This window comes from Echinops telfairi, unplaced genomic scaffold (assembly GCF_000313985.2).
Source record: "Echinops telfairi isolate 266 unplaced genomic scaffold, ASM31398v2 ScPeMD7_23;HRSCAF=83, whole genome shotgun sequence".
Lineage (NCBI taxonomy): Eukaryota > Metazoa > Chordata > Mammalia > Afrosoricida > Tenrecidae > Echinops > Echinops telfairi.
The window spans coordinates 14,248,237-14,273,870 of NW_022103920.1; the positions used below are offsets into that span (position 1 = coordinate 14,248,237).

Below are 25,634 nucleotides of genomic sequence, written 5' to 3' on the forward strand. Positions count from 1 at the left end.
TTTTCTTTGCAACTAGGATTTTGGCAAAGAGTGTTTGAAAGTACCCTTGGGCGCCAAAAACCGAACAGCTGTGTCTTAGGTGGTTTGACTTGGCATGGTTAGGTGATGGGCGGCTCGCTGCTGCCCTCTCCTGCCCTCTCCATGCCTGGTAAAGTGGAGTTATATCCTCTACCAGATGGACTGCCACAGCGACTGTGATGATGGGTAACAAGGTGAAGAACACCTGGGAGGACGGTGCAGGACCTGGCTGTGTTTCGTTGTTGTACCCGGGGTCGCCATGGGTGGGAACCCACTCCAGGACACAATAACACCACAGGTGCCCCTGCTGAGACTCTTAATTCTGACAGAAGTAGAACGCCTTGTCCCTCTCTAGTGGGGTCTCCGATGGTTTCAAACTGCTGACCATGCGGTTAACGGCCCAACGCCATCACGACCCACCAGGCCACTTTCCCCATGAGAACCACCATTGAAAACCCGTGGAGAGAGGGTTTCTTACCGTCACGCGGTAAGGGGTGGGGGTGGGGAGGGCTGCGAGCGGTCTGCATCTCTTCGCTCACTTACCCCCTGGCACCACTTTTGTGTCTCCTCCATCACAGCGGCGCCAGTCACCGACCAAGGAGAGAAATCGGCTGCCGGCGACGTGCCAGTCTTCCCGGGAACCACTGCCTTCACCACCCTGCTGCCACCTGCCCCCGCACCCCCCAGCTCCAGCATGCAACCCACCTTCGTGCTTGGGAACAACCGGGTATTCATAGGACAGCCCCTCTTGGTCCCAGGCCCTGCCTGGCTTAGACCCCCTGAAGGGCAGCATTTCCAGACCTTGAGTCTCCTGCTGTGGCACCGCCCCCTGCCAGCCTGGCACCGCCCCCTTTTAGTCTCACCTGCCTGAGGTTGGGGGGGTGGCCGGGGTGCCTGGCAATGCTGAGGTCTTGAGCCTGAACCCTGAACCCAGCGGCCTCTTCCAGGTCCAGTGTGAGGCCCCCGAAAAGCCAGATGAGAAGATGCTGGTTCTGAACCTGACGAAGACCAGCCTCTGCGTGAGTATTCCCGGCCCTGGGCAGCTCCATCGGGCCGCCCAAGTGCTGCTGGGCAAGGTCCTGGCTCCCGTGACCAGAGCCACCCGAGGCAATATTGCGACCCCTGGGGCATCCACTGGGGCTTGGGAGATCCCAATCCTCGCCCAGGGCGGGTGGGTTTGAACCACCACCGGGAAAGCGAGCCAGCCCGCAGGGTAGGTGATGGGCGGCTCGTTGCTGCCCTCTCCTGGCCAGCGTCTGCCTGGCAGCCCCTCGGAATGAGATGATCTACATGCTCACAAGGCCCTGATTTCTAGCCCTGCCCCGTTTGGTGCCCATTTTGCTGGCATGTCCCGCGTGAACTTTACCAAAAAGTGGTGGTGGACACACAGAAACCCGCCGAGCTCGCCCCTGGGGCTGTTGGGCACTGCCCAGCCTTCCTCGGGGGCACTCTTGGCTAAACTTGGCGGGGCCAGAGGCTCTGGGGGAGGGGATTTGCCTTGATTTGATGGAGAGGTCAGGCAGGAAGTGCTGGGTCCCTTCCTGGTGTCGCGGTGGGGAGTCAACCTCAGGAAATAGTGGCTTTTCAAAACCCATGGGAGCGGGGTGGTGTCCCCAGGTAAGCCATAGCAAGGGGACCGTCCCCTTGTCACTTTCCCAAACTCAAGGGATCCCTGGCAGTATTAGCACTGGGCTGCGGTCTGCGCGGTCAGCGGTGGAAAGCGCACCAGCAGCGCAGTCACTGCGAGTCCGCATTGACTCGATGGCAGGAGTCTGGCTGATTTGTGAGGCCCTCGGGGGTGACCCGCAGCTCAGGACTCTCGCAGGTCATGGTGTCCCTGAGGCTTCACCAGGGGTCTCTCCACAGCAGGCAAAGAGCCCTCCCGATGAGAACTTGATCACCGTTCTGTGTAAAACAGCAAAATCCTCCTTCAACCCCGCTCGGGACCAGTGCCACATCCGGCTGGCGCCCGTCCCAGAAGACCAGGCCGTGCTGGTCAAGCAGATCTCTGTCCAGAGTAAGTTGGGGACCCAGGAGCGCCAAGGGCTGAGCTGGGGGGGTGCCAGTGAGGTGACGTCTTCTCCCGCTTCTCCCTTAGCAATCCTCCAGCCCGGCGACATCTATGAGCGGCTGAAGGACAAATGGGATGACTTACAAGAGGTGAGTAGGTCTTTCCATTGTGTGCTGGGCCAGAAGCCTCCAGGGGCCAGCACCCAGAAGTCAGGAGGGTGAGGGGGGGCTAGGGCGGAGGGCAGACCAGATGCCCAAGTACAAAGGCTTGTGAAAGGCTGGGCGAGCAGAGGTGCCCCCGAGCCGGTCTCCTGCCACACGATCCTGTCCTTCCTGTCCAGGTGGGGGTCAGTGACATGCAGCTGGGTGACCAGGGGCCCCCGGAGGAGGCCGAGGACCGCTTCAGCATGCCCCTCATCATCACCATCGTCTGCATGGCCTCCTTCCTGCTCCTCGTCGCCGCTCTGTACGGCTGCTGCCACCAGCGCCTCTCCCACAGGAAGGACCAGGTGAGCATCCCCAGTCAGCCCCCAGGTGCCAAAGGAGGGCAGCAGGCAGTATGGGGACCCTTCCAGACACCAGGCAGGCAGACCCTGAGGGGTCTGGGAGTCACAAAGTCAGCCTCTTATTGATGACATGGGCCACACACACATTTTGACCCCTTACATGTGTGTGTTATGTCGGGCTCGTTTCTGGGTATGTTTGAGTTTGACCTGCTGATTCTTAAACAATGGCATCAGGTTCCCCCCGCTGAGCGCTACTTTTTTGAAAGACAGAGCACACTACTACCATTCTTTACTCTGCTCATACATTAAAAAAAAAAAAAAAAATCAGGATCTTTTAATGTTGTGTTAGCTGGCCAGAGATAGTGGGAGGGTGTGATGGCTTTATAGTGACCTAAATATTTAAGTCAAGTTATACTTCACGTGGGGTCCTTTGCTGCAAAGATATATTTGAACAGCACACATTCCACGTACTTGGAATTTTCCCCCAAGTATATCTATCACCTCACCTTTATTAGGAACCGACCAGAGAGGGCAGCTCCAATGTGTTACCTTAACAAGGGGCAGAACTGAGGGTGACAATCCATACGGCCCCAGTGGCACAGTGGGTCACCCTGCCAAGCGCAGGGCCCGTCAGGTCTCAGAGCTCACCAGCTTCTCTGCGGGAGAAGTTCCACTCTGTCCTACAGGGCCACTGTGAGCCTAATGGACTAACTGGTGAGTTTGGTATAAGCAATAGAGATTCCCATGTTCTGAAACCCCAAACGGGTCTGCCAGGATTCAGACTCCTTTGTTCACATGAAGATGCTCCAGTCTGCTTACAAGATGCCACGACCCCTCCACCTGTGCACAGAAAACTCTCAGAAGGTGGATTATCCTCTTATAGGGAGTTTGGAGTCAAGGTCACCTGGGACACGTTTAGCCTGCATTATCCACTGACTTTTGCATATGGCACTGTGCATCATTTGACCCAGAAAAATTCACAAGCTCAAACTACTTATGAAAATGGCTGTGAAATCTTACCTATTTTCTACACGTCGAATGGTCCGCACACCTTCCATACCTGTGTCTTTGTGGTTTTCTCTGTATCTCCAACGCTTCTCAAGCTGCACTCTGGCTCTGCAGAATCCAGTCTCTGTCTGTGGTGCAGCCTCCGACCAAAGAGAAAGACCGGCCGCCATCGAATCGATTCTGACGCACAGTGTCCCTGCGACTGAAGAGCTGCCCCTTGGGGTTTCCAAACCTTTAGATTTCTTGTTCTGTTATTTTTTACCTTTCGATCTTTGCAAGGCTACAGAGTGACTGGTGGCTTTGAACCACTGACGTGATTGACAGCTCACTGCTTGCTTAACCAGCCAGGGGTCCATATATAGCTTCCTGTGGAAGTCCTTTAACACCTAGTAATTCTTTTTCAAATATTTACCATTTATATATTTATTTTTTTGGTCTTACCGTGTAACATGTGGATCTGAATTCTTTTCAGATTTAAAACTAGGAAGATACATTTGTATCACTTACTAGCTGAAAATATAGTGGAGCACCATGCCTAAGACACTAGAGCAGCTGTGGGCTCTCTATCGAAGCCTGAATTCTGAATCCGCACCCCAAATAACGCCGGGCACAGGCCGAGAAACCAAAACCAAGAAACGTGTTTGGTTGTGGGGCTGTGCCGTCTGAGAGTGTGCCCAAGTCCCGTGACCTGTCGTGCCCTGGATTCCTCACCTGTGTGGTGGGGACAATGCCCGCCTTGCCCGGAGGATGAACCCATCCCATCTCGGCGGGCCTGTCTGACCAGCATCCTCGTGCAGGCCCCGGGGAGAGCCCCTCGTCAGAGTGGCCCTCTGGTCTGTAGTTTCCAGCTCTGGAGGCAGTCTCCAGCGTCCCAGAAATCTGCTTCTAGAGTCTCAGGAGGCTCAGTGGGATTGTAGGGTGCAGCCATGGTTGTCTCGTACCAAGAGGCAGGGGGTGGGGAAACCAGTGCCCACCACCAGCTGCTGTCTCCCTCGCCCTGGGTCACCCCACCAGGGGAGTAATTGCCTGAAAGCCTCTCCCAGTTCACTTTGGTGGCTGAGGCAGGTCTGCAGGGGTGGGCCGAGGAAGGCCCTTTGGGAGCCTCTGGAAGAGAGCCGCCTTAAACATTTGTCACTGGGGGTGCCAGTGAAGGGAGCTGGGGCAAGTCTCTGCCTGGAGCTAGGCCTGAGGCCAGCCAGGCACCCACCTGGGCTCTGGCTGCTCCTGCTCTAGGCAATCACACCAGGATCCTGACCTTGAAGGACTTGGTTCCAGAAGGCCGAGGCCAATGTGTTTTGTGGCTAGCTCCCGCTAGGGCAACCCCTGCCTCCAGGTGGCCCCACACATGTCAAGAGTGGGCCTGTGCCCCGTTGGGTTTGGGTTTCGTAGAAGTGGACCATCTAAGGCCATTGCCCTCCAATGTGACCCTTCTCCTTGGGTCCTCCTCTAGCAACGCCTGACCGAGGAGCTGCAGACCGTGGAGAACGGCTACCATGACAACCCAACGCTGGAAGTGATGGAGACCTCGTCCGAGATGCAGGAGAAGAAGGTGGTCAATCTCAATGGGGAGCTGGGGGACAGCTGGATCGTCCCCTTGGACAACCTGACCAAGGAAGAGCTGGAGGAGGAGGAAGACACACACCTCTAGCCAGGCTGCTGGCGCCGCCGAGCTGCCTGACCACCTCAAGTGCTGTTTGGACCAGGGAGGCAGAGTCCTTCCCGTGGTGGAAGGGGAGACGAGGAGGGAGGTTGGACTCAGGGCTCTGTCTTCTCAAACCCCTCACGGGGCCTTACTTTTTCCCTCTTCAAGCCGAACCACCTTCTGTCTAGTTTCCTCTTGCAAAATACCCACTAGTGCCTGAGCGCAGTGCCACTGGAAGATGAGAGGGAGAGCTGGGGGGCGGGGACCTCAAAGAGCTAAGTGACTTGCCAAGGTCACATGGCCACTTGGGGACAGAGCCACTCAGGATGACGACAAAGGACAAGACCCCCGTCCCTCAGCCCAGGGCGTGTCTCCATCAGGCCATGCCGCCGCCTTCGCCTCTACCCTCCCGCCAGAAGGGACACCTGGGACAGAGTCAGAGCCAGATCGTGCGTCAGTGCGGCTGGCTGCTTGGGAGAAGGGCCAGCAGGGACCCCGTTGTCCATGGCACGCAGACTTGGGGTTGAAGATGAAGCTCCACTCCCCAGCATCCAGCAGGAGTGGTGGACAGACCGGGCCAGGGGCAGGGGGACACTCTTCCCCTTCTGCCAGCACCCGATGAGTGTAACGGACAACAGCCACTGAGAACAGCCCGGAGGACAGGCCTCCCCCTTTTCTCCACACAGGAAACTCAGGGACTTGCCAGTAGCCGAGTTTGGTTCTGTTTGTTTTGTAACCCAGCCCCCACACTGCCAAAGGCCAAAGCTCAAATTGTTGGCAGGCTCCCCTGTGCCATGGGGCATTGGGCTGGGGCCTGCACTGTTTCCCAGGGGCTGGCTGGCAGAGTGGCTGGGGGCCTGGCCAGCCCCTGGGGACCCCTCCCTGCCCCCTCTCCTCTGTGCCTTGCAGGGCTGCTGTTCTCCTCCCTGCCATGTCTGGTGGCAAATGACACAGAAGCCAGGCCTGGGCCCGTGTGGAGTCCCCAGGAGAGCCCAGTGGGTAGTGTCGAGGCCTGGGCAAGAGGGTGCCTGATGGGCGGAGCAGGTGGGATCCCACATGGAAATTGAACTTGGCCACGGACTCTATTCTTCCTGGGCCCAGGGATCCTCTCTGGGCTTCTGGACGTTAATTCTCTGCTACAATCTAGGAACCAGGGCTGAATGAGGATTTCAGGGCAGGGCCAGACCCCAGGTTGGCGTTGGGGCTGGGGCTGTAGGAGGCAGGCTGGGGGGCCTGGGAGAGTTCTGGCTACCCCGGCTGTCTGCTGTGGGACAGCTGGTCCCCTCACTGGCTGCCTGAGAGACTCCTGGACCCCCAGCAGGGCCTGCCAGGACAGGAACAAGGCTGGGCCTGTGGAAATGGGGGCAGTGTGCTGAGAAGGGGCCTGCTTGCTGTTCCTCGTCAGCAGGGCTCATACAGACAGGTGACAAGGAGAGAGGGCAAATGCTGCCAAGTCAGGACGAGCCGGGGTTCAGGCTTTGCTGGCTGGTGACCTGGTGACTGAGCTGAAGCAGTGTCCTTTGCTAGTACATCTGCACCAGGGCAGTGTCCTCCCTGGGTTCTGGATGCTGCCGGATGGCCACAGGGCGCAGGCAATCTGTCTGTGTTGGTAATCTCCTTAAGCTGCAGAAGGATGGGGCTGGCGGTGGGGTTGGGGCAGAGTAGCAGTGTGGGCGAAGTGGGTAGCATGTGCTGGGCCCCACGGTACAGAATATGGGTTTAATCCAGTCTGGTCGCCACCCTGCTGCCCCTGCCTCCTCGGTGAGCAAAACTAGCAGAACATTTATTCAGATCACCTCTTGAGCTTCATCCTTTCTGTGTATGCTGGTGAGACTTGGGAAGTCAGGTTCAACTGGATACTAAACATATATATATATGGTTTTTGATCTTGTAAATACAATGGCCACATGTTAATCCACACTGCACTGTGCACGGCTTTCAGTGAGTATATTTTAAGATTTTTTTTTTTTTTTGGTTTAGTTTTGAACAGGTGTGTACTTGTCCATTTTGGTAGAAGTGACTGGGTTCTGCTTGATGTGACCAGATAGGCCGAGGAAGAATGTTGGTTTTCCAGATCAGGCTTTTTAAGTTTATGAAGAACGAGCCCCTCGCCCATTCCCAGCCAAGGCTCTGCTGTCGTGCTGAGAGGCTGGGTCCACCCTAGGAGACGGGGACAGAATCACTCAACTGGTTAGGATGCAAGTCATAAGCCCTAGGCAACAGACTATGTGCCCCAGAAGCCAAGATTAAGTGCCTGGCCACTAACCACAAAGTCGGCAGTTCAAACCCACTGGATGGTTTATGAGAGAAAGATGTGGCTGTCTGAAGTGCCCTGGACAGCCCTTCTTCGTAGGACATGAGGACAAAAGGAGCCCCACTCGTCTTTGATGCTTTTCCAAAGCCCTTAGGTACCAGGGTCCAAGGAGCAGCTCTGCTCTTCCTCCTGGCCAGGGCCTGAGTTTGGCAGGGCTCGGGGTGGGCGGGCCCCACGCGGAGGCAGGGACGAGAGGGCAGCGTGTTGTCGCCCATGGCTGATTGATACGTTAGGTCTCCTGAGAACCCACCACTGAGGAAGGGGCGGGTGCTGCTGCTGCTGGAGGTGGGCCTCTGGGTCACAAATGAATGTTGAACACCGGCTGCTGGGGTGGGGTGGAGCCATGTGTCTTAGCGGACAGGGGTCTGAAGTACACTGGAATTTACCGAGAAACTCGTTTGTAAAGACTACTATAGTTAATTATTGCATTTTCTTACCAAAAAAGTATCTATTTTGGAAATTGTCCATTAAAGTGCTTTGATGTACGCTGGCTGAAGCAGGAGTGTTTTGTTGTGCTGGGTGGCTGGTGCGCTTCCTCCTCAGGGTGCCAGCCGTGGCCAGGGTCCTGCGTGCACTCAATGCACAAGGGCTGTACAAGGGCTGGGCGCAGGGGTGGGAAGCAGAAAGGCAGGGCCTGGGGTCCCTTACCCAGGTGGCCTTTCAGCTGGACCCAAGTGCTGTGACCACGCTGTTCCAGCAGTGGCCTGAAGGGATCCTGGTGGCAGAGGTGGAGGCACTCGCAGCTGTGGAGCCTGCCCTGGAGAACCATGTGGCAGGGGCGCTTTCAGGTGCACGGGCCTGGAACCACAGCTCTCCCCTCTTCAACTGGCATTCTTTTCTCGAGGGCACCCTCATTGCTGGGGTCTCCCAACGGCAAAACACATTTCGAGAATGTGGCACAACTTCCAGGTCACAGGAAAGTTCTGGAAGGCAGGCAGCTGACACCTAGAGGGTGGGCCAAAGTCATGGTGGGGTGTTTTGAGATGAACTTCAGAAACGTGCCAGGGACACAGAGGGAAGGAGCTCACGCTGCCAGCGGGGCTGGGGGGTGCTGTTCTCGGAAGGGCTCAAGGTCAGTTGGTCTGACTCTGCTCTTCCTGAATAGGTCATTCACCCCAAGGCCTGCCTGCCTGCCAGCCCAGAGGCACCTTCCCTTGTCATTTTGGATTTGCTACACCTTTGTCACTGCCAGTCTCTGCCATCCTCCACGCTCCCCCCACAACCCACACACTCATGAGCCCCATGGGTCAAGAAAGTAAACAACAGGGCCGGCGGCTGTAATTATCCAGATAAATACTCCACTGGCCTGTTTTCAAAGACCTTGGCATCTCATGAGATTTTAAAAAATCCTGAGTGGGACTGCCACCAATACTGGCAACTGACGGGGAAACCATGGCACAGGCATCGAAACCACCCTGGCCCCGCCCAGTAGCCACTGCTGGGCCTGAAAGTAAAAGCAAGGCTGTGGCCCTGGTGGGACATGTGCTGTACTCATCATCCCCCGGGGGAGGGTCTCTGCAAAGGGCAGGGCTGGCTGCACTTCCTGCGTGGGCCCAGCAGGGGAGGCAGTCCTGGAGTAATCAGAGCAAGAATGGCTCCAGAGCCTCTGCCACCCTGCTCTCCACGCTGGCTCTTGCTCAGACCTCCACAAGTATGTCCTGGTGCATGGTGGGAAGGGCAAGGAGGGGTGGATGGATGGCCCAGGGGCCAAGTTCATGCCAAGGCTACCACAGGGAGCCAGCAGGGGTCTTCAGAAGCTCAAGGGTTGGTGGTCAAGAATGTCACCTTTATTTTTAGAGACTAGTGCCTACTGCTGGGCCCTTTCTAAGCTGTGGCTGTCCCTAGGAGGTGTGTGCCCAGCTGGCCACCTAAGGGATAGTCTTGGGTAAACAGAAGCACCTCGATGGCCTCCCCACTGGCCTGACCTGGGCGAGGCGACGTCGAATGCGAGAGACAGGAAGCTGCGTGCTGTCTCCCACCAGGGGCAGAAACCAGGTCTAGAGAGGCCACAGGCCCACAGGGGATCTGGCTGCGGTTTCTAGATCTCCACTTTGGAGACAGGGATCTAGAATGTTCCCAACTTCCTGGTCCCTCCCCTCCCTCCAGGTTCTCCCTTAACGGTTCCACAATTTCTATTTCAATCCTCCATCTCCTGCCCTGCCGTTCCCACGCTGGACAAATACATGCCCGCTGAAGGCAGCTGGGGAAATGAGCAAGTTCACAAAACTGGCCAGATGTGGACGGTGTGGGGATTAGAATGACCACTGTTGTGAGAAGCATGGCGAGTGACCCCTCCTGCATGTCAGCCGTGTCGCCAAGGAAAGTGTCGCCAAGGAAAAGCTCGCAGAAGCCCTTCCACAGGCTACTTACTGCTGGTCACCTGCGGAGACTGAAGAGAAGTCCCTTCGGAGGGGAGAACAGAACGGCTGTACTATTTTTTTTTAAATCATTTTATTAGGGGCTCATACAACTCTTACACAATCCATACACACATCAATTGTGTAAAGCACATTTGTACGCCCTCATCATTCTCAAAACATTTTCTCTCCACTTAAGCCCCCGGCATCAGGTCCTCATTTTCCCGTCCCTCCCCGCTCCCCGCTCCCTCATGAGCCCTTGATAATTTGTAAATTATTATTTTGTCAGATCTTGCCCTGTCCGACGTCTCCCTTCACCCACTTTTCGGTTGTCTGTCCCCCAGGGAGGAGGTCACATATAGTTCCTTGTAATCAGTTCCCTCTTTCCCACCCATTCTCCCTCTACCCTCCCAGTATGGCCACTCACACCACTGGTTCTGTAGGGATCATCCGCCCTGGATTCCCTGTATTTTCAGTTCCTATCTGTACCAGTGTACATCCTCCGCTCTAGCCAGACTTGCAAGGTAGAATTCGTGTCATGATAGTGGGAGCGGGGAGGAAACACTTAGGAACTAGAGGAAAGTTGTATCTTTCATCGTTGCTACATCACACCCTGACTGGCTTGTCTCCTCCCGAGACCCCTCTGCAAGGGGATCTCCAGTGGCCTACTAATGGGCTTTGGGTCTCTGCTCCGCACTCCCCCCATCATTCACTATGGTAAGATTTTTTGTTCTGATGATGCCTTATACCTGATCCCTTCGACACCTCGTGATCGCACAGGCTGGTGTGCTTCTTCCATGTGGGCGTTGTTGCTTCTGAGCTGGATGGTCACTTGATGACCTTCAGGCTGTACTACTTTCAAGGTGGACTTGAAGAGCCGTTTCAGCAAACAACAGACATCGGGTGGTGTCCATATACAGAATTTTTATTAAGAAAAAAAGAAAATACATTCTCTCTCCATATGTACAGTACATACAACTGAGTTCTACCATGGCAACTGTTACACAGATCACTCATTCCTTTGTTCACAAAGCAGTGCTAACACATTTACCACACCCAGGACCGGAAAACAACTTGTAGTTAAAAAAAGAAAGAGTCCACACAGGCTGGACAGAAGCAGTCGCGACAGAAGGGGTCGGGAGAGCTGCAGTGGACCCCCAACACTCAGCAACCACTCAGACCACCCTCAAGTGTGCCTTTTCAGGGTTCCAGCTGGCCCCCACCCCCACCCCCACCCAGCGGCTCCAGACGGGAGCTGTGGGGACTAGAGGGCACAGCCCCGGCCCCACGTCAGCACAGGAGTTTCATCTGAGGTAACACTGAGCTGCAGTAGTTCTGAGTCTTAACTGGGGAGCAGAGGGAGGGGTTTTAGGGGACACTGTTCAGTGAGGTTAAGCACGTGTGGCTTTGCCTGTGGCTTCTGTGCTGGCCTCTGGAAAGCAGGGCATCTTTCGGGGAGGATGTGAGCTGAATTTTGACACTAAGCACCTCCCACAAGCAGGCTTCGCTGGGCTGACTATGCCCCCGTGCCCCGAGCAATGTCATCCATGGCTGAGACATTCCCACAGATGAGCCTCAGCTGAAGTGTCCAGAGACCTGAACCAGGCTCCAGGGCAGTAGACAACGTTTGTGAGTATCAACTGCTTCCAGACTGGCCAGGAAAGGGCAGTGCTGCCAAACACACTAGGAGGCGGGGTGGGGCCCTTGCTTGCTCAGGTCAAAGACAGTACGGATGGCTGTTGGGATGGAAAAGAACACATTTTCTCTGGCCTTTCTCATGCAGGGAGCAGCCAGGAGAAGTTGAATCGGAGGTCCCACCAGTTAATTAACAGTCATTTTCCTTTACACTTAGAAATTTTTCTTTAAAAAAAAATCATTTTCTTAGGGGCTCATACAACTCCCACCACAATCCATACATACATCAATTGTGTAAAGCACATTTGTACATTCATTGCCCTCATCATTCTTAAAACATTTGCTCTCCACTTAAGTCCCTGGCATCAGCACATTTTTCCCTCTCCCTACCCGCTCCCCCCTCTCTCTCATGAACTCTTGATAATTTATAAATTATTATTATGTCATATCTTGCCCTGTCTGATGTCTCCCTTCACCCACAAAGCCAGTAAATGCTATTTTATTTAAAGGCCCCGTAGAAGGTGGCACACCCAGTTTAGTGTGAGGATGAGCTGGCCGTCAGAATGCCAGGTTTCTGGGTCTGGCTGTATTCTAAAGGGAAGGCGTGACCCCCGGGCAGCGCTGGCAGCAGACAGGCTGACTGGCCACAAACGGATTTGTGCGCTGGTCATGTCATGTCTAGCCAGGTTTGTCTGTCTGAAGAAGCCCTAAATTTCAGCTAACACACGGAAAAGAAAGGACAGCCTTTCGGGCATTTTCCCCATGCTGCCACCCAAGTGTGCTATTCGGAGGGATGGGCCGCTGTCTATTCCCAGAAACCAGACCAGGGAGACGGGGCCACGCATGCGCCCCATGCTCTCCCTCAACTCTTACGGGGCCGAAGCCTTCCGAGCACCCAGCTTTCTGAGAGCAGCAAGGGGAAGATTCTCCAAAGAGCCCAAAAGGCATCCGCTCAGAGAAAAAGGTCCCATCATGTCTGTGACTTGCAGGTTGACCGCGAACCCCCTAACGAACACAATGTCACCTGATCTGTCCTTTCAAATAGCCGTGTTTGCGCCACAGTCAACAGCCTCAACTGGCTCAAAGAGTAACAGAACTACAGCATCTCTGGGCCAGGCTAAATGTCACCCTGAGGAAATAAAGTCCATCTTTACTTCTCTAAGCGGATGCCACAAAACATAACTGGGAGCTATCAAAACCACTTTGGTGGGAAGGGGGGAAGTTTCAATTCCCAAGGAGTACGCCAAAGAGATGATTAAGAAAAGACATGCATACATATACATCTCCAGCTTCCACGGTGACTACTTCCACTCACCCCTTCGGGCTTCGAAAAGCTATCAGCAAGCCTGGGGCTTGCTAACTACGTTATTGCTCTTAACAGAGCTTGTAACTTTGTATGCAGGGCGCTTACAATTACAGCTACCACGCAAGACTCCACAGAGGCCGAAGTAGTTTCTAAACGAGACAATTCAGAAAGGTGAAGCCATGGGTCCCTGTCCTCAGTCTCCCGTCAACATCTTGCAGGCATGTGCCTTCACAGCCGCTTGCCAACACCTGACGGGATGGGACAAGACGGCCTGCTGGAATGGGCCCCTCCTCGGTGTGGCAGACTCGTGCAAAGCCGTGCCGGCTCCACTGGAATGGAAAAGTCTTCTTTTAGATACTTTCCCAGTTTACTTTGGGGATCGAAAGAATCAGCCCAGATGACTCTATACTTCCAATGGCAGGCCCAGAACCCACGTACTTCATGGCATGGGAGAACAGAGACCCTCGGGATTTCGTACAATTAGTTTAAGGCCTGGTAACGATGGGCACTAAGTTTTGCAGGGCTTCTAGTTCAGACACAAAGCAACTTTTTTCCTCTCTTAAAGGGATAGAGCAACAGACTAAATGGGAGATAAATGTGGTTCTGTTAACTATGTGCGCTGCCTTAAAACAAGCTTATTTTCCGGCTAAACAATAAGTCTCCCTTTAGGTAAAGTATCCATGCTGTCAGATAACCTAACTACATCAATGTTCTTTGCCATCAAGTTCAGCAACATTTGAGGAAAGCTTGAGACCCAAGTCCATCTTACTCCGGGGTAACAATGCTAATGTGGGAGATAAATTAGAACCATCCTTTGTTTTTCTTCCCCCTCCCCCACTTTTTTTGGGGGGGCCATTTTTAACTTTTGTAACTGGGGTCTAGTTCAAGATCTATAGCTCTGGAGTTCTACCGGACAGAAGAAGTACGGCACCCAGGCTTCCCACACGGGCTGGAGCCTCCCGTGACTCTTCTTTAGGCCAGGGGTCAAGAAGCTACTGCGTCAGGATTGTTTCCCTGGCCCTGGTTGGGAATAAGATTTGGAATCTGAGCTAAATTCACCTTCTTGATGGGAAGAGACATTTTTACAGCAGTATTGTGTTTCTTGTTTGTTCGTTTTATGAAGGAAAAAAGAATACTAACCATTTCCCAGAAACCAAAGTCATTCCTAATACTTCAGCTGTGAAAGGCAATTTTTAAGATAGATCCAAGTCTACTTCAGCAGAAAATCACCACTCTCCCAAGAAAGTGGAGTGAAGGGTGGGCGGGGATAAAAGGCTTCGAAGTACAATAAACAGACAGAGGCAAACGGAAATGCTGAACGGCATGACCTCTGCTGTGAGACATGTACCTGCCCGTGGTTCTGTGACTCTTCCCACCACCGGGAAAAGGAGAACCGGGGTGCGGGGTGGGGTGCGGAACGTGAAAATCTGATGAGCAAGGCATAGAAAAACCACTCAAAGCATCTGGTGGACAGGAGGGAAATTAATCAAGGCTAGAAACATCACATATACATAAAGTTCCCACGCTATCAACTGGGGCGGGGACAAAATGAGCACGTGGTAAGGACATCTGTAAGGGCCATGATGCACCTCTAGAACCAAATGACAAGGCCCTAGAAAACCCTAAACCCGTCACCGCCAGCGGGTCTGTGGACAGGGGAGACTGCCCCCTGGGAGTTTCCAAGGAGATACTCTTCCCAGAAGCAGAAAGTCCTGTTTTTCTCCCGCAGAGCGGCTGGTGGTTTGAACTGCTGACCTTGTGGCTAGCAGCCCAATGTGTAACCACGCCACCACCGGGGAGCTGCTCTGGGAGGCACCTAGTGATCATGTCAATAAACAGAAATGCTCATTTCCAACTGACGCTCTCTAGGCCAACAGTCATTGCAGCACAAAAGAGCCCCAAACATCACACGAATGTCCCTAAGTTCACATGCAAGGCAGTGAGTGACAGCCCTTTAAGCTTACAGACGCTCTCTGACCCTCCAACAACTGGAAACCACTTTGGGGTTTCCCCAGGTCAAGGGCAACTGTGCCCCACGTCAAGGGCAACTGTTCCAGGAGTTAAAAACAAAGGGACAATTCAGGCCAGAATTTCTGCAAAAGGATGTGATTTCGGATGAACGTGGCTTTATCAGGAATGAAGGGTTCGGAGGTCGGATTTTTGTAGCTGCAGGATTTTGTTTAGATTACATTCTTAGGGTCTCCTCCCATGGAAATAATTTCAAATGTGCAAACCCTAATTCTCGACATTTACGCAACATGGTTAGAGAGTTGCTGCAACTTCCCCTCAAGAAATAAATTAAACGGCCCACAATTTCCTAACATGTTCCATGTGATGTTAAGAATAATCAAAGGGTACTTCTTCATGTAGTTGTCATGAAACTGAGTCTAATTCTGAGAATACTATTCCTTTCTAAGTGCTTCTTGATCCTTTGAAAGTATCATTCTAAATCTCACTAAAAATAAATCTTAAAAAAAAAAAAAAAAGCTAATTCGGGCTTGACGGTTGAATTTTAAGACAGTCTTATTCAATGCAACTCTGTGGGGCCACCAGAGCGAAAAACTGGCCGTTCACACCGAACACCCACATGCACTTCCCAGGAGCAGGGTCTCAGCTGTGTCAATCCCTGCGCTCCCCGTGCGCCTCCAGGGGTTGGACTTTCCCATGTCGTTCTCACTTACGCATGTGTGCGTGTGTGCGTGCGTGCGTGCCAGGTGGGTTTCAATACAAATGGCAGCCAGGGCTAACATGATGCCCTTCGGAGAGGCTAACCCTATGGGAAGCTTTCGTGCTGAGGCAGGGCCCAGGTCGGAACTCCCGTGTGAGTTAAGAGTTGATGTGCTCTGAATTAATCAGGCTGGCCACACAGGTCTGTCGTTCTAGGGAATATTTGAGAAGTATGTTTGAGAAGGGTCCTGCAAATCGGATCATGCCTCATGAAGCACGCCTACTGAGAACAGTATTAAAGATCTGAGGGTAGTAGGAGCAATCCAATGGGGTAGGAGAAATGGCCATGGCGCTGAATTTCAGGACCATGATCATGCGCATTTATCTCATTCACTGCTGAAACCTTGCCGCAGAGCCCTAGGACCAAGTCTCAATAACCCCTCACTACGTCTACCTCACTTAAGCAGCACTAATGGACCACTATGATTCAAACCCAGTTAAGCATGGTAACGGGGTGGGAGGGGCTCTGAAATGAAGAAAAGTTCCACCGGGTGCCAAGTGTGAAGAATTATGGAATTCAAACATTCTTTGAGAGCAATGAGTGGGGAGGTAGAGAGGGAAAACCAAATCAAACCAGAGCAAATCACTATGAGAAGGAATTGAATATTCTCCAAAAAACAAGGAACCCCAGAGACTGATGGAAAATGAATTAGAACGCCAACAAAAACCGATGGAAACAGAACGTCATCTGGTTATGGTTTTAGAGCACGGATTGAAGAGCATTCAGGAAGTGTACCTTCAGGAAGTCTCACCAAGTCCCTCCCTGTCGCCTTGAGAAGTACGTCTGCCCGGAACGAGGCCCAGCAGGCTGTTGTAGCACCAGTGCTCGTGCTGTTTCCGATCCCCACTGAAGCTGGCGAGGCCTCATCGACCAGGAGACGGTGTTTACTAACTGCAGCGCTAACTAACTAGCTGCTTGTTTTGTTATGCAGCTACCCAATTTAGTACTTAGGGAAGGAAGTATACGCGGTACTCCTTGTAAGACCAGGGATTCATATCGGTGTTGCTTTGGGATGTTTAGAAAGCTTAAGAGCCCCGGAATCAAGTCTCCCCGACATCAGTCAATGAAACTATGCAGTGAAGACAGTGGAGAACGCTCTCTCTCCTGCACAGGAGACTTGTTGAAATGGAGGCCTTTCTCCTCTATCTTTTGGGAGGCCTAATCTCGCAGTTCAGGGAAGTAGTTCAATTACAGAAAGCTGTCCACTTGGAGGAGCCCTGCATGCTGGGTGTTTACCAGTCTGAGTGGTCTGCTGGCTTTTCTACACAGCATTCCATAGCACCCATCTGCCTAGTACGGGACAGGGGCAGAGCCCACCTGCCATATCTTTCCTTTAATGAAAAATAATATCTGCAACATTTCCCCCCTCTTCTCCACTTCAAAAGGCTGGTCCAGGTGCTAATGAAACGCCTGTGAGCTGCGTTGCCCTGGACAACCACAGACCCCACCTTCCAACAGCAGCACACAGCGGCAGAGGCAGGGCGCCAATGTGCTGGGCCCTGGATGACTGTGGCTATGGAAGGCTTCACCCACGTGGAACACTAGAGGGCAGTGGAAGGCCCGCCTCGGGCAGTCCACCAGAGGAGACTCGCTGTCTTCCCACACTGCGATAGTGACATCAGTGGCCCTGGGACTCACGACTACAGCCTTCTGCACGGAGCCCTGGTGATGCTGGAAGGTGGGGGAAGCACTTGGCCGCTCACAGAAAGGAGGATGGACAGACACCAACAGCCACTCCCCGGAAGAAAGATGTGGCCACGAGCTTCCAGAAAGATGCTAGCCTTGGAAACCCTGTGGGGACTGTTCGACTCTGTCCCATCAGACGTGGCTTGACAGCTCTGAATTTTGGGGTTTCAGACCCCCTTCTGTGGGCCATTTCTGGAAAGGCTCTTAAAGGCTCACCCTCTAACAACATGAGTCAAAGCAGTTTAAGATTTCTTGAATCAAAGCCAATGCTAGCTACTGTAACATCTACGATAAAATATACTCTGGTAGAAACATTGCACACCAATCCCAGGTAGGTGCCCGGGTCAGGCTTCTTACTTCCACAACAGAGAGTGATTGTGAGCCCTCACTGCCATCCACACACTTCCACCCACACCGTACGAGATGCAGCCCACAGACACACATCACCGGAACATCCCTCAACCGTCCCACGGTGCTGTCCACAGTCAAGGGTGAAATGGGAGGGGAGGGGGAGGAGACAACCCAGCCACCGCAAAACCCAGAGTTCTTGTGCCTGAGTCTGTGAATAGCAACTGTTTCGCCCAATTAGCAAGAGGAAGAAAAATCCAGAAAAGGGGCAACTGCCTGAATACTTTTTTCTTTTATATCCATTAATTCCTAAAAGTTAAAGTGATTAAAAAAATGTATATTTAAATGGAAAGTATACCAATTTCACTTTATTAGCTAATTGAGAGACCGGGGGTCGGGGGAGGGCATGGGAGAGGCCGGGGTGGAGAGGAGGTAAGCGCAGTGACAAAGACCTTCTTCAGGACGCGCCATGGTCCTCACGCACGGCGACCTCGTCTCTGGGCAAGAACTCTGCGATCCACAGACACCAGCTGTCCCCTTCTGTGTTCAGGGACTCTTCGGCTACAGCGTGACCAGGTCTACCAGGTTGCCTTTAGGAGGGGTCATGCTGTCAGGAAAGAAATTGACTAAGGTGTCAAAGAGCTGAGTTCTCTGAGCATAGGTGTGATCCACATCCGAAAAGCCTAGTGAAGGAGAGATACAAAGAGACTCAACCATCGATTGAAAACGCAATATGCAGCAGAAAACGTTAGTTGAGAAAATTGCAATGCATACTGGGAAACCTCAAATCAAAATCAGGCTTTGAAAGCAGGAGGCAGGAGTGCTGACCCTAATTCTGCCGCCAGCCTTTCTTGCCAGTGTGCCCGTGGCTGGAAGCCCTGGTAATTCCTGTGGTTCTTACAGATTAGCTGCCCTGCGGCCAGACAGGCACGCTGCTTCCCTTCTCTTCCTTCTACTTCCTCACAGGCCACTGAGGACAGCTGACTCTCCCCTGACGGTAATGCTTCTGACTGATGAGACAATTGCCTCGAAATGAAGGAATTTTGAAAGCGGTCTAAAAACGACCAGGTCTCCGAAAGCCGAAGTGGCCTGGGAGGACTGAGTGAAACACAGATCGTTCTGGAGAGAAGCACCCATGCCTTCTCTGGGCAATGGACTATTGTTCTCCAGGAGACTGTCAGAAATGGATGATGCTCTTGAAGATGGGGACCACTCATTTTAAGGGACTTTCCCACCTTTAGCCCTTATTCAACATTTAATTTCCACATCCCCACAGCCCATGGAATACTGCAGGAGATGTCCAGTTCACTGGTGCATGCGAGTCCCTTTCCTGTCCTTAGAGAGGGAAATCGAGCCATGGGGTTCTATGTATGCTGTGAGCTTCCCTGACGATTCTGTCTTCACTCTACCTAGAACAGGGTCAGATCCAGTCTCTTTTATCTTGCAAAAAACCAGGCATGGAACAGAACACTGTGAGGGATACCAGTTCTCTAAAGGAAAACAACACTTCAATAAAGGTCAGCTCCTTCTTAATTTTTCTAAATAGTATTACTACTTTACACTCGAGAGCAAATGTTCACTGCTTTGAGCTAGGCTTAAGATTTAGCAACCCCCTCCCACCCCGCCCGTCACATCCTGACAATGGATGAAGAAAAGACACCACAAGATGTTAACAAAGGCTATTTTTAAATGATGGTATTACAAGTATTATTTTTTTCCTAGTTCATATTTTTCTGAGTTTTCCAAATAGATTTGCTTTTAATTTTGTTTTATAAATTTCAAGTCTACAAAAGCTCTCAGGAAAAGACAAGAAATACTCATCTAACTTTTCCTGAGTCAACCGCTAACAATTTTGTCACTTAACTGTTCTCGCCAGCCCCCTCCTCCCTTCTCTCATCTGTCCCATCCATCTGCCAATCCACCTCACTCATGCTTTCAGGGAACTACCTGAGTACACCGTGGGCATCTTCACCCCTCAAGACTTGAGGTACATCCACCGAGAAACACTGCATAAGTATTAAGTTCAGAAAACAGCCGTGTTTTATGTCCCACTATTTATTCTGTTTCACCATGGTTTCCTCCACGAATTAAGCTGACAATCTCTGGTCTGCAGCAGCTCCTGTCTTTACAAAACGAGATCTCATTTCTCCGAGTCCAGACAGCTGTGTTGTCTAAGGTGACCAGACGTCCTGCTTTTGACGGGACAGTCCCAATTTTTGGAAAGAATGCACGACGAGTTAGGGTATATGGTTTTCGGCTGCCAGGTGGCTATTTCGCCAGGATATGAGTTTTATCAATGGTGTCCGGCTTTACCAATGTTAAAATCTGGTCACCTGAGTGGTGTCCCATGTGCTGGGGCGTGGCTGCTTCCTAACTAGACCCAGGTTGCAGGTATGGCAGGGGCATGACATAAAGTGACTCTGTCTTCTCGGTGGTCACCTCAGGAGGCAGGGCCATCAGTTGGTGGCAGTGATGACGATGCTGAGCACCAGCGAACTTGGTGTGTTGCCAGGCTTCTCCCTTGTAAAGGTGTCCCTTTCCACCTTTGTAGCTGATGAGCAGGTAGGACAGAGCCTGAAAATCCCCAACAAACCAACACTCAACGCTTTCTGCGACGATTGCAACATGATGGTGCGTTTCCAGTGCTTCCATCCACCTCGATGTACTGGTTGGCATTTTGTTGTAAAGAGCAGCCTTTTCCTCTCCTTCTCCATTTTGTTTATTTGTTCGCATCAGGAGCTACCTGTGCACTTTTTGTTCGGTCATTTGTCATCTGGAGACTCAGGCTGTCCCAGGTGCGGTCAGAGAGCGCTGCTCCAGGCTAGCGTTGGTCTGTTTCTGATTGCCCCTTAGTTCTGAAGCACAGCTCCTCTCTACACAGCTCTGGAACCAGCCACGCACCCAAGGAGTCCAAGTTCCTCCAACTGGAGAACAGGACTTAGAAACCAGCATCCGCAGTGCTAATCTCCAGGTGTCTCTAGGGCATACATATTTTATAAAGTCACGAGTATATACTTCCACTGCCAGTTTCTGCTTAAACCAAAAAACAACCCCACAGAAATCTTTACCTTCTTATCCCATTCTGTAATTCTATCGTCTTTTTACTGCCAGGAGAACCCTGACCCCCAGCAACCTCATTTTCCTTACTCATTTGCTCAACATAAAATAAACACAAAACTAGTTTCACAATCGCTCTCCCCATATTACTACCAACAACCTTCAAAATGTCTGTATTCTTACTGCTTCTAGTCTTTATTCCAATGAAGGTATACACAGGCGGCCTTGAAAGGCTTATTAAAGAAACCCAGTATTGTTTACTTTTTGCACAAACTCTCTGAAGACCCCACTTTACTGGAAAGATGACCCTAAAGAAGGCTCAGCTCGCTTTGCTCGCTACTGCGCGGTCACGTCACCCATTTGCCAAGCAAGGCTTTGGTTGAGGTGTGTGTGCAGCTGTAGTGTCTGTTCCTCCATCAACGTCATTTTAGGAATCTAGCGATACTATGGTGTGTTTTAAAAGAGGGACACTGGTCTGTGACAGTGTGCTCTCTAAGGAAGGAAGGCTGTTTTCCTCAGATGAACTGATTTTGGAGGGAATGAAACACTTGAGGCCTTACTATGTGCCGGGTTCTTCATATGGGACCATCTTTCACCGTCAGCAAGCCTCAATTGTTACCAACTTCATCTTCAGATGAGACAGCTCAGATTACAGGGACTCGGTAACTGGATAGAGTCTGCCACTAGTGCGAGAAGAGATGGGACTGGTGTGCGTTTACTTAATTCACTAATGTTCACGGAAAGCTTATGCATTTGTAGGACGTGCTCAAAAAGCTCATTTAATGCTCAGAAGAACATCTTTCACTCTTGTCCTGCATTTCACCAAGGAGGAAATGGAAATGAACACCATTATCAGGTAAGTGGCTGATTCATGGTACTCACGGTATTATGGAGTATTACGTATCACTTAATAATGCAACAGATCAAATATCATCTCATGAAACTATCTCCAAGCCACATCAAACTAAATGTTGCAGAACATGTAGCTTTACATTGTTTAAAAAGTAAAGCCAGCACATAAAACTATACATGTTTATAATTAAGCATTATACAGGTGCATATGTAAATAATTATACATACATATGTAAGTGTGTGCGTATGTATAAACTGTAAAACTGCCAGATACAGAAGAGGCGGGTGGTTACATCTGAGGCAAAGGGACATAGATTGAAGGAGGTTGTTCAGGTGTTCAAGGAGAATCTTAAACTTTACCTGTAACAGAACAAACCAATGTTCTTTTGCGCATATGCTTTGCTTTCTTAATATTTAAAAAGGGGCAGGAGTCTAGAAGACTCATCCATAGTGTCCATAATAACAGGACTAATTCAGTGGCAGAACAGGACAGAAAGGTGAGACTGGCTTTAAACTTCTCTCTCACTTTACTTCCACCATAAAGGGAGACGGAGGGAAGCTCATGGCTGTGCGCACATTGTCGTGCTATCAGAGGTCACCCAGTCTGTCCCAACTCCTAGCAACTGTAGTCAACAGAAGAAGACTGCCTGCTTCTGCCCCATCTTCATCATCTCTCTGATGCTTAAGCCACACGAGCCAACTGTGTTAAACCCCCTCTTTGAGGACTGTCCTCTTTTCCAGTGTCTCTCTACCAGCGACGTTCTCCTCCAGGGACTGGGAAGGACTGGGCTGCCAGAAGAAGAAGCAAGCCTGTCTGGGACGAAGTACAGCTTGGATGCGCCTGATAAGCAGGGATGGCGAGATCTCATCTCCCGTACTTTGGACACGTTGTCAGGAGGGACCAGCCTGTGGAGAACATCATGCTTGGTAACGTGGAAGGGCAGCGAAAGAACAGAAAGAGGCAAAGCCTTCCACGAGGTGGACGCACGCAGTGGCTGCAACAATGGCTCACACGTAAGAAGAGCCGTGAGGGAGGCGCGGGACCAGGCAGTGGTCCGTTCTGTCGTACATCTGTTACTTCGAGCCGGAACCACCACCACAACGCACACCGTGCACCTTTCCTCCATGACTCAAGCTACTGCAAACGCCACGGCTTGAGCCAGGAGCACTTTAGCCCTCCAGGGACCTCTTTGCCTCTTAAAGACCTTCTGAGAGGTCTTTTGCCTATTTGCCCAAATGCCATCTGATTGCTTGGCGGCTGCTTCCACGAGCATTTATCATACTCACAGATTATAGTAAAATGAGGCCTCTGACAACTTCAATCTTTTCTCCATCCATGCTGCTGCTGCGTATCAGTCCAGTTAGAAGAGTGTTTGTTTTCTTTCTGTTGACGTGTAGTCCATGCTCTCGCCTTTGATCCCCATCACTAAGTGTTTCAAGGTCTCTTCACTTTGAGCAAGGAGGTTGTGTACACAAGCTGTTAATGGGCTTTCCCCCAATCCTTCTAGGATTACTTGCTGAGCATAGAAATTGAATAAGCTGGATTGGGATAAGAGACCTAAGAGGCCCCAATAAAAGTATTTAATAAAGAGAAAGAAATTGATTAAGCATGGTGAAAGGGTATACTCTTAATGCACATCTTCCCTGATGTTAAACAACACCAATCCCCTTGGTCTACTAGAATGACTATTTCTTGGCCATGTAAAAATTCCACAGGAGCACAATGAATGTTCTGGAATCCCCAGTGTACAGTGTTATCCACAGTTTGTCATCATCCACCTAGTGGCATATGGTGTACCTTTGCAGTCAATAAACCAGGTAAACATCTTCTGATAGTCTGCTTTTAGCCAAGAACCATTTGACACCAGCAGAGATGTTCCTTGTCCTGTATTCTCTTCTGAATCTGGCTTGAATTTCTGTAACCATTTTTGAATTATCTTCAGGAAAATTTGTACTGGCACGTGATATAGTTTGATAAGCTCCACATTCCATTGCAGTGGCACTTTTTGTTGGAATGAGCAGTATGGATCGCTTCCAGTTGGGTGGCCACACAACCATCTTCCATACTTCTTGGCACAGCTGAGTTGTGGGTGACACATCCATTTGTTGAAACACTTCAACCCGTACTACTCACTGAGTTCTGAAGCCTGTTTTGTTTGGTCAGTGCCTCTAGCGCAGCTTAGACTTCTTCCTGATAAACCACTGCTTCTCCAGCATATGCGGTCCTCCCGAAATGGCTTAATGTTGACCAGTTCTTGGGGTAGAGAGTGTGCCTCCATCTTCTTTTGATGGCCCCGGCATGGGCTGATGTTTTGGCCACAGAAGCCTTCAATATTGCAACTTGAGGTTTGAACTTTTTTTAAAGTTCTTTCTGCTTAAGAAATGTTGAGTGTGTTCCTCCCTTCTGTTTGTTTTTTTAAACTTCAGGTCTTTGCGCATTTCATTATTATTTCTTTGTCTTATCCAGCTGTACATGGAAATCTTCTATTCAACTTTTTCATCTCATCATTTCTTCCATTCGCTTTTGCTACTCTATATTCAGAGTCTCTTCTGACATCACTTTGCTCTCTTACTTTTCTGTCTTTTTAATGACCTTTTGCTCTCCCAAAACTCTTCTGGATTTTGGTCATTAATATTCAATGCATCAAATCCACTTCTGAAAGATGATCTCTAAATTTTGTGGGATATACTCAAACTTGTCAGTAGGCTCTTGTCTTCACTGTCTCAGCTTCACCTTGAACTTGCATGTGAGCAACAAAGATGACAGCCTAGAACACCCTGTTAGAGCAGTTCTCCTCTCTGACACTGGGTCACCCTACGAGTTGGAATTCAACTCAAAGGCGCCTAGCAAAAGGAGGTTAATGTGCATTGGATTAATTTGGAAGAGAGCGAGCTTGTAAAGGTTTGCTGTTTTAGTTTGAAGAGTGAAATAACTGAACTCACTAATATCATGGAACAACAACAACAAACTCAGACTCACTGACACAGAGTTGGTCCCAACTCAAAGTGACCCTTGAGGGACTGGGCTATGAACTGAGCAGCTAACTGCAAAGTCAGCAGTTCGAACCTAGCAATTGTCTGGTGTTAGCACAATGAAGCTATCTACTCCTGAAGCGATTTAAAGTCTTGGGAACCCAAAAGGAATAGTACTGTGTCCTATGAGTATGAGTGGGGACTGTCGAGCTCACGTGCCTGACACTAGCTAACACCACAGGCCTCACCAAAGAGCGGCAGTCCCAGCTGTCACATTAGGGGTGCTACTTAACTATGGTACGGCCTGCCAAGAAGAACGGTTCCCCACCTCTGTCCTTTAGGGTCACTATCAGTCAGTCCCCTTATCTGATGAAAGGCATAAGAAATAACCTATCTGAGGTGATTCTCAGTGGGGGGATGATCAGAGGATGTAATAGAATTTACTCTTCATCCAAATTCACCCATGTTAAAATATTGTCTACATTTTTGAAAGGGGTAATAATAATAGTACCGAGTAGGAGAACTTACTGTTTCATTTTGCTAAGTGTTTTCTGTAATTATTCCATTTAATTCTCTTGACATGTTCTGATAAGTATTCTCATCATCTCCATTTTATAAATGAAGAAATAGATGATTAGAAAGGTCAAGGTAACTTTTAAAATTAGCAAGTGGCAGCACTGGTAAATGAATCCATATTCTAATCTTTAACAACTACACTAAATTCTAATCTCTTACCTACTAAACTGTACTACCTCCTCTGACAAGGGAGGAAAACTCCCCAGTTTATGTTTTCCTTGTGCTTCTTCTCTACTGCGATTTTGTGGTCTGTTTAGAATCCAAGTAAAAGAAACCACTCTTCACAAAAGGGATTAGCTGCTAGTGAACAAGGCAGAGACAAAAGAGAGCAGCCAGTTCGAGGTAAAATATGTGCCGACACCCCCCTAACATATTTAAATGATGGCCAAAAAATTCTTGTCCTAAAGACTAAAAATAAGTCAGCCCAAGTGCTGCCCACCCACAGAGGGAAAACCATGCCGTGGGCGGGGATACCATCACATTAGATGTCCGCTCATCTGAACTGAGTACCTTATGTGCCATCCCCTGGTCTCACTTTACTACATCTTTAGGGGAGAGCATTCAGAAAGTCAACCCCTTTCTCTACCAAGGCTTACACCCAACGTCTCCATCATCACA

At 50.7% G+C, this 25,634-nt stretch overlaps 2 protein-coding genes across 2 annotated transcripts in view; one reads left to right on the top strand and one right to left on the bottom strand.

Moving 5' to 3' along the window:
- Positions 1–7,983, top strand: part of PODXL (podocalyxin like) — a 24,472-nt gene extending 16,489 nt beyond the window's left edge. The window contains exons 6-11 of the mRNA XM_045288926.1: positions 597–745; positions 966–1,037; positions 1,885–2,035; positions 2,117–2,178; positions 2,370–2,537; positions 4,993–7,983. Coding sequence (XP_045144861.1) covers positions 597–745; positions 966–1,037; positions 1,885–2,035; positions 2,117–2,178; positions 2,370–2,537; positions 4,993–5,190 — 800 coding nt within the window. The 3' untranslated portion in view covers positions 5,191–7,983. The remainder of the gene's footprint in view (positions 1–596; positions 746–965; positions 1,038–1,884; positions 2,036–2,116; positions 2,179–2,369; positions 2,538–4,992) is intronic.
- Positions 7,984–17,906: 9,923 nt separating this feature from the next.
- The window catches only part of MKLN1 (muskelin 1), a 123,645-nt gene continuing 115,917 nt past the window's right edge, over positions 17,907–25,634 (bottom strand). The window contains exon 18 of the mRNA XM_045288776.1: positions 17,907–18,241. Within this exon, the coding sequence (XP_045144711.1) occupies positions 18,120–18,241 (122 nt within the window). The 3' untranslated portion in view covers positions 17,907–18,119. The remainder of the gene's footprint in view (positions 18,242–25,634) is intronic.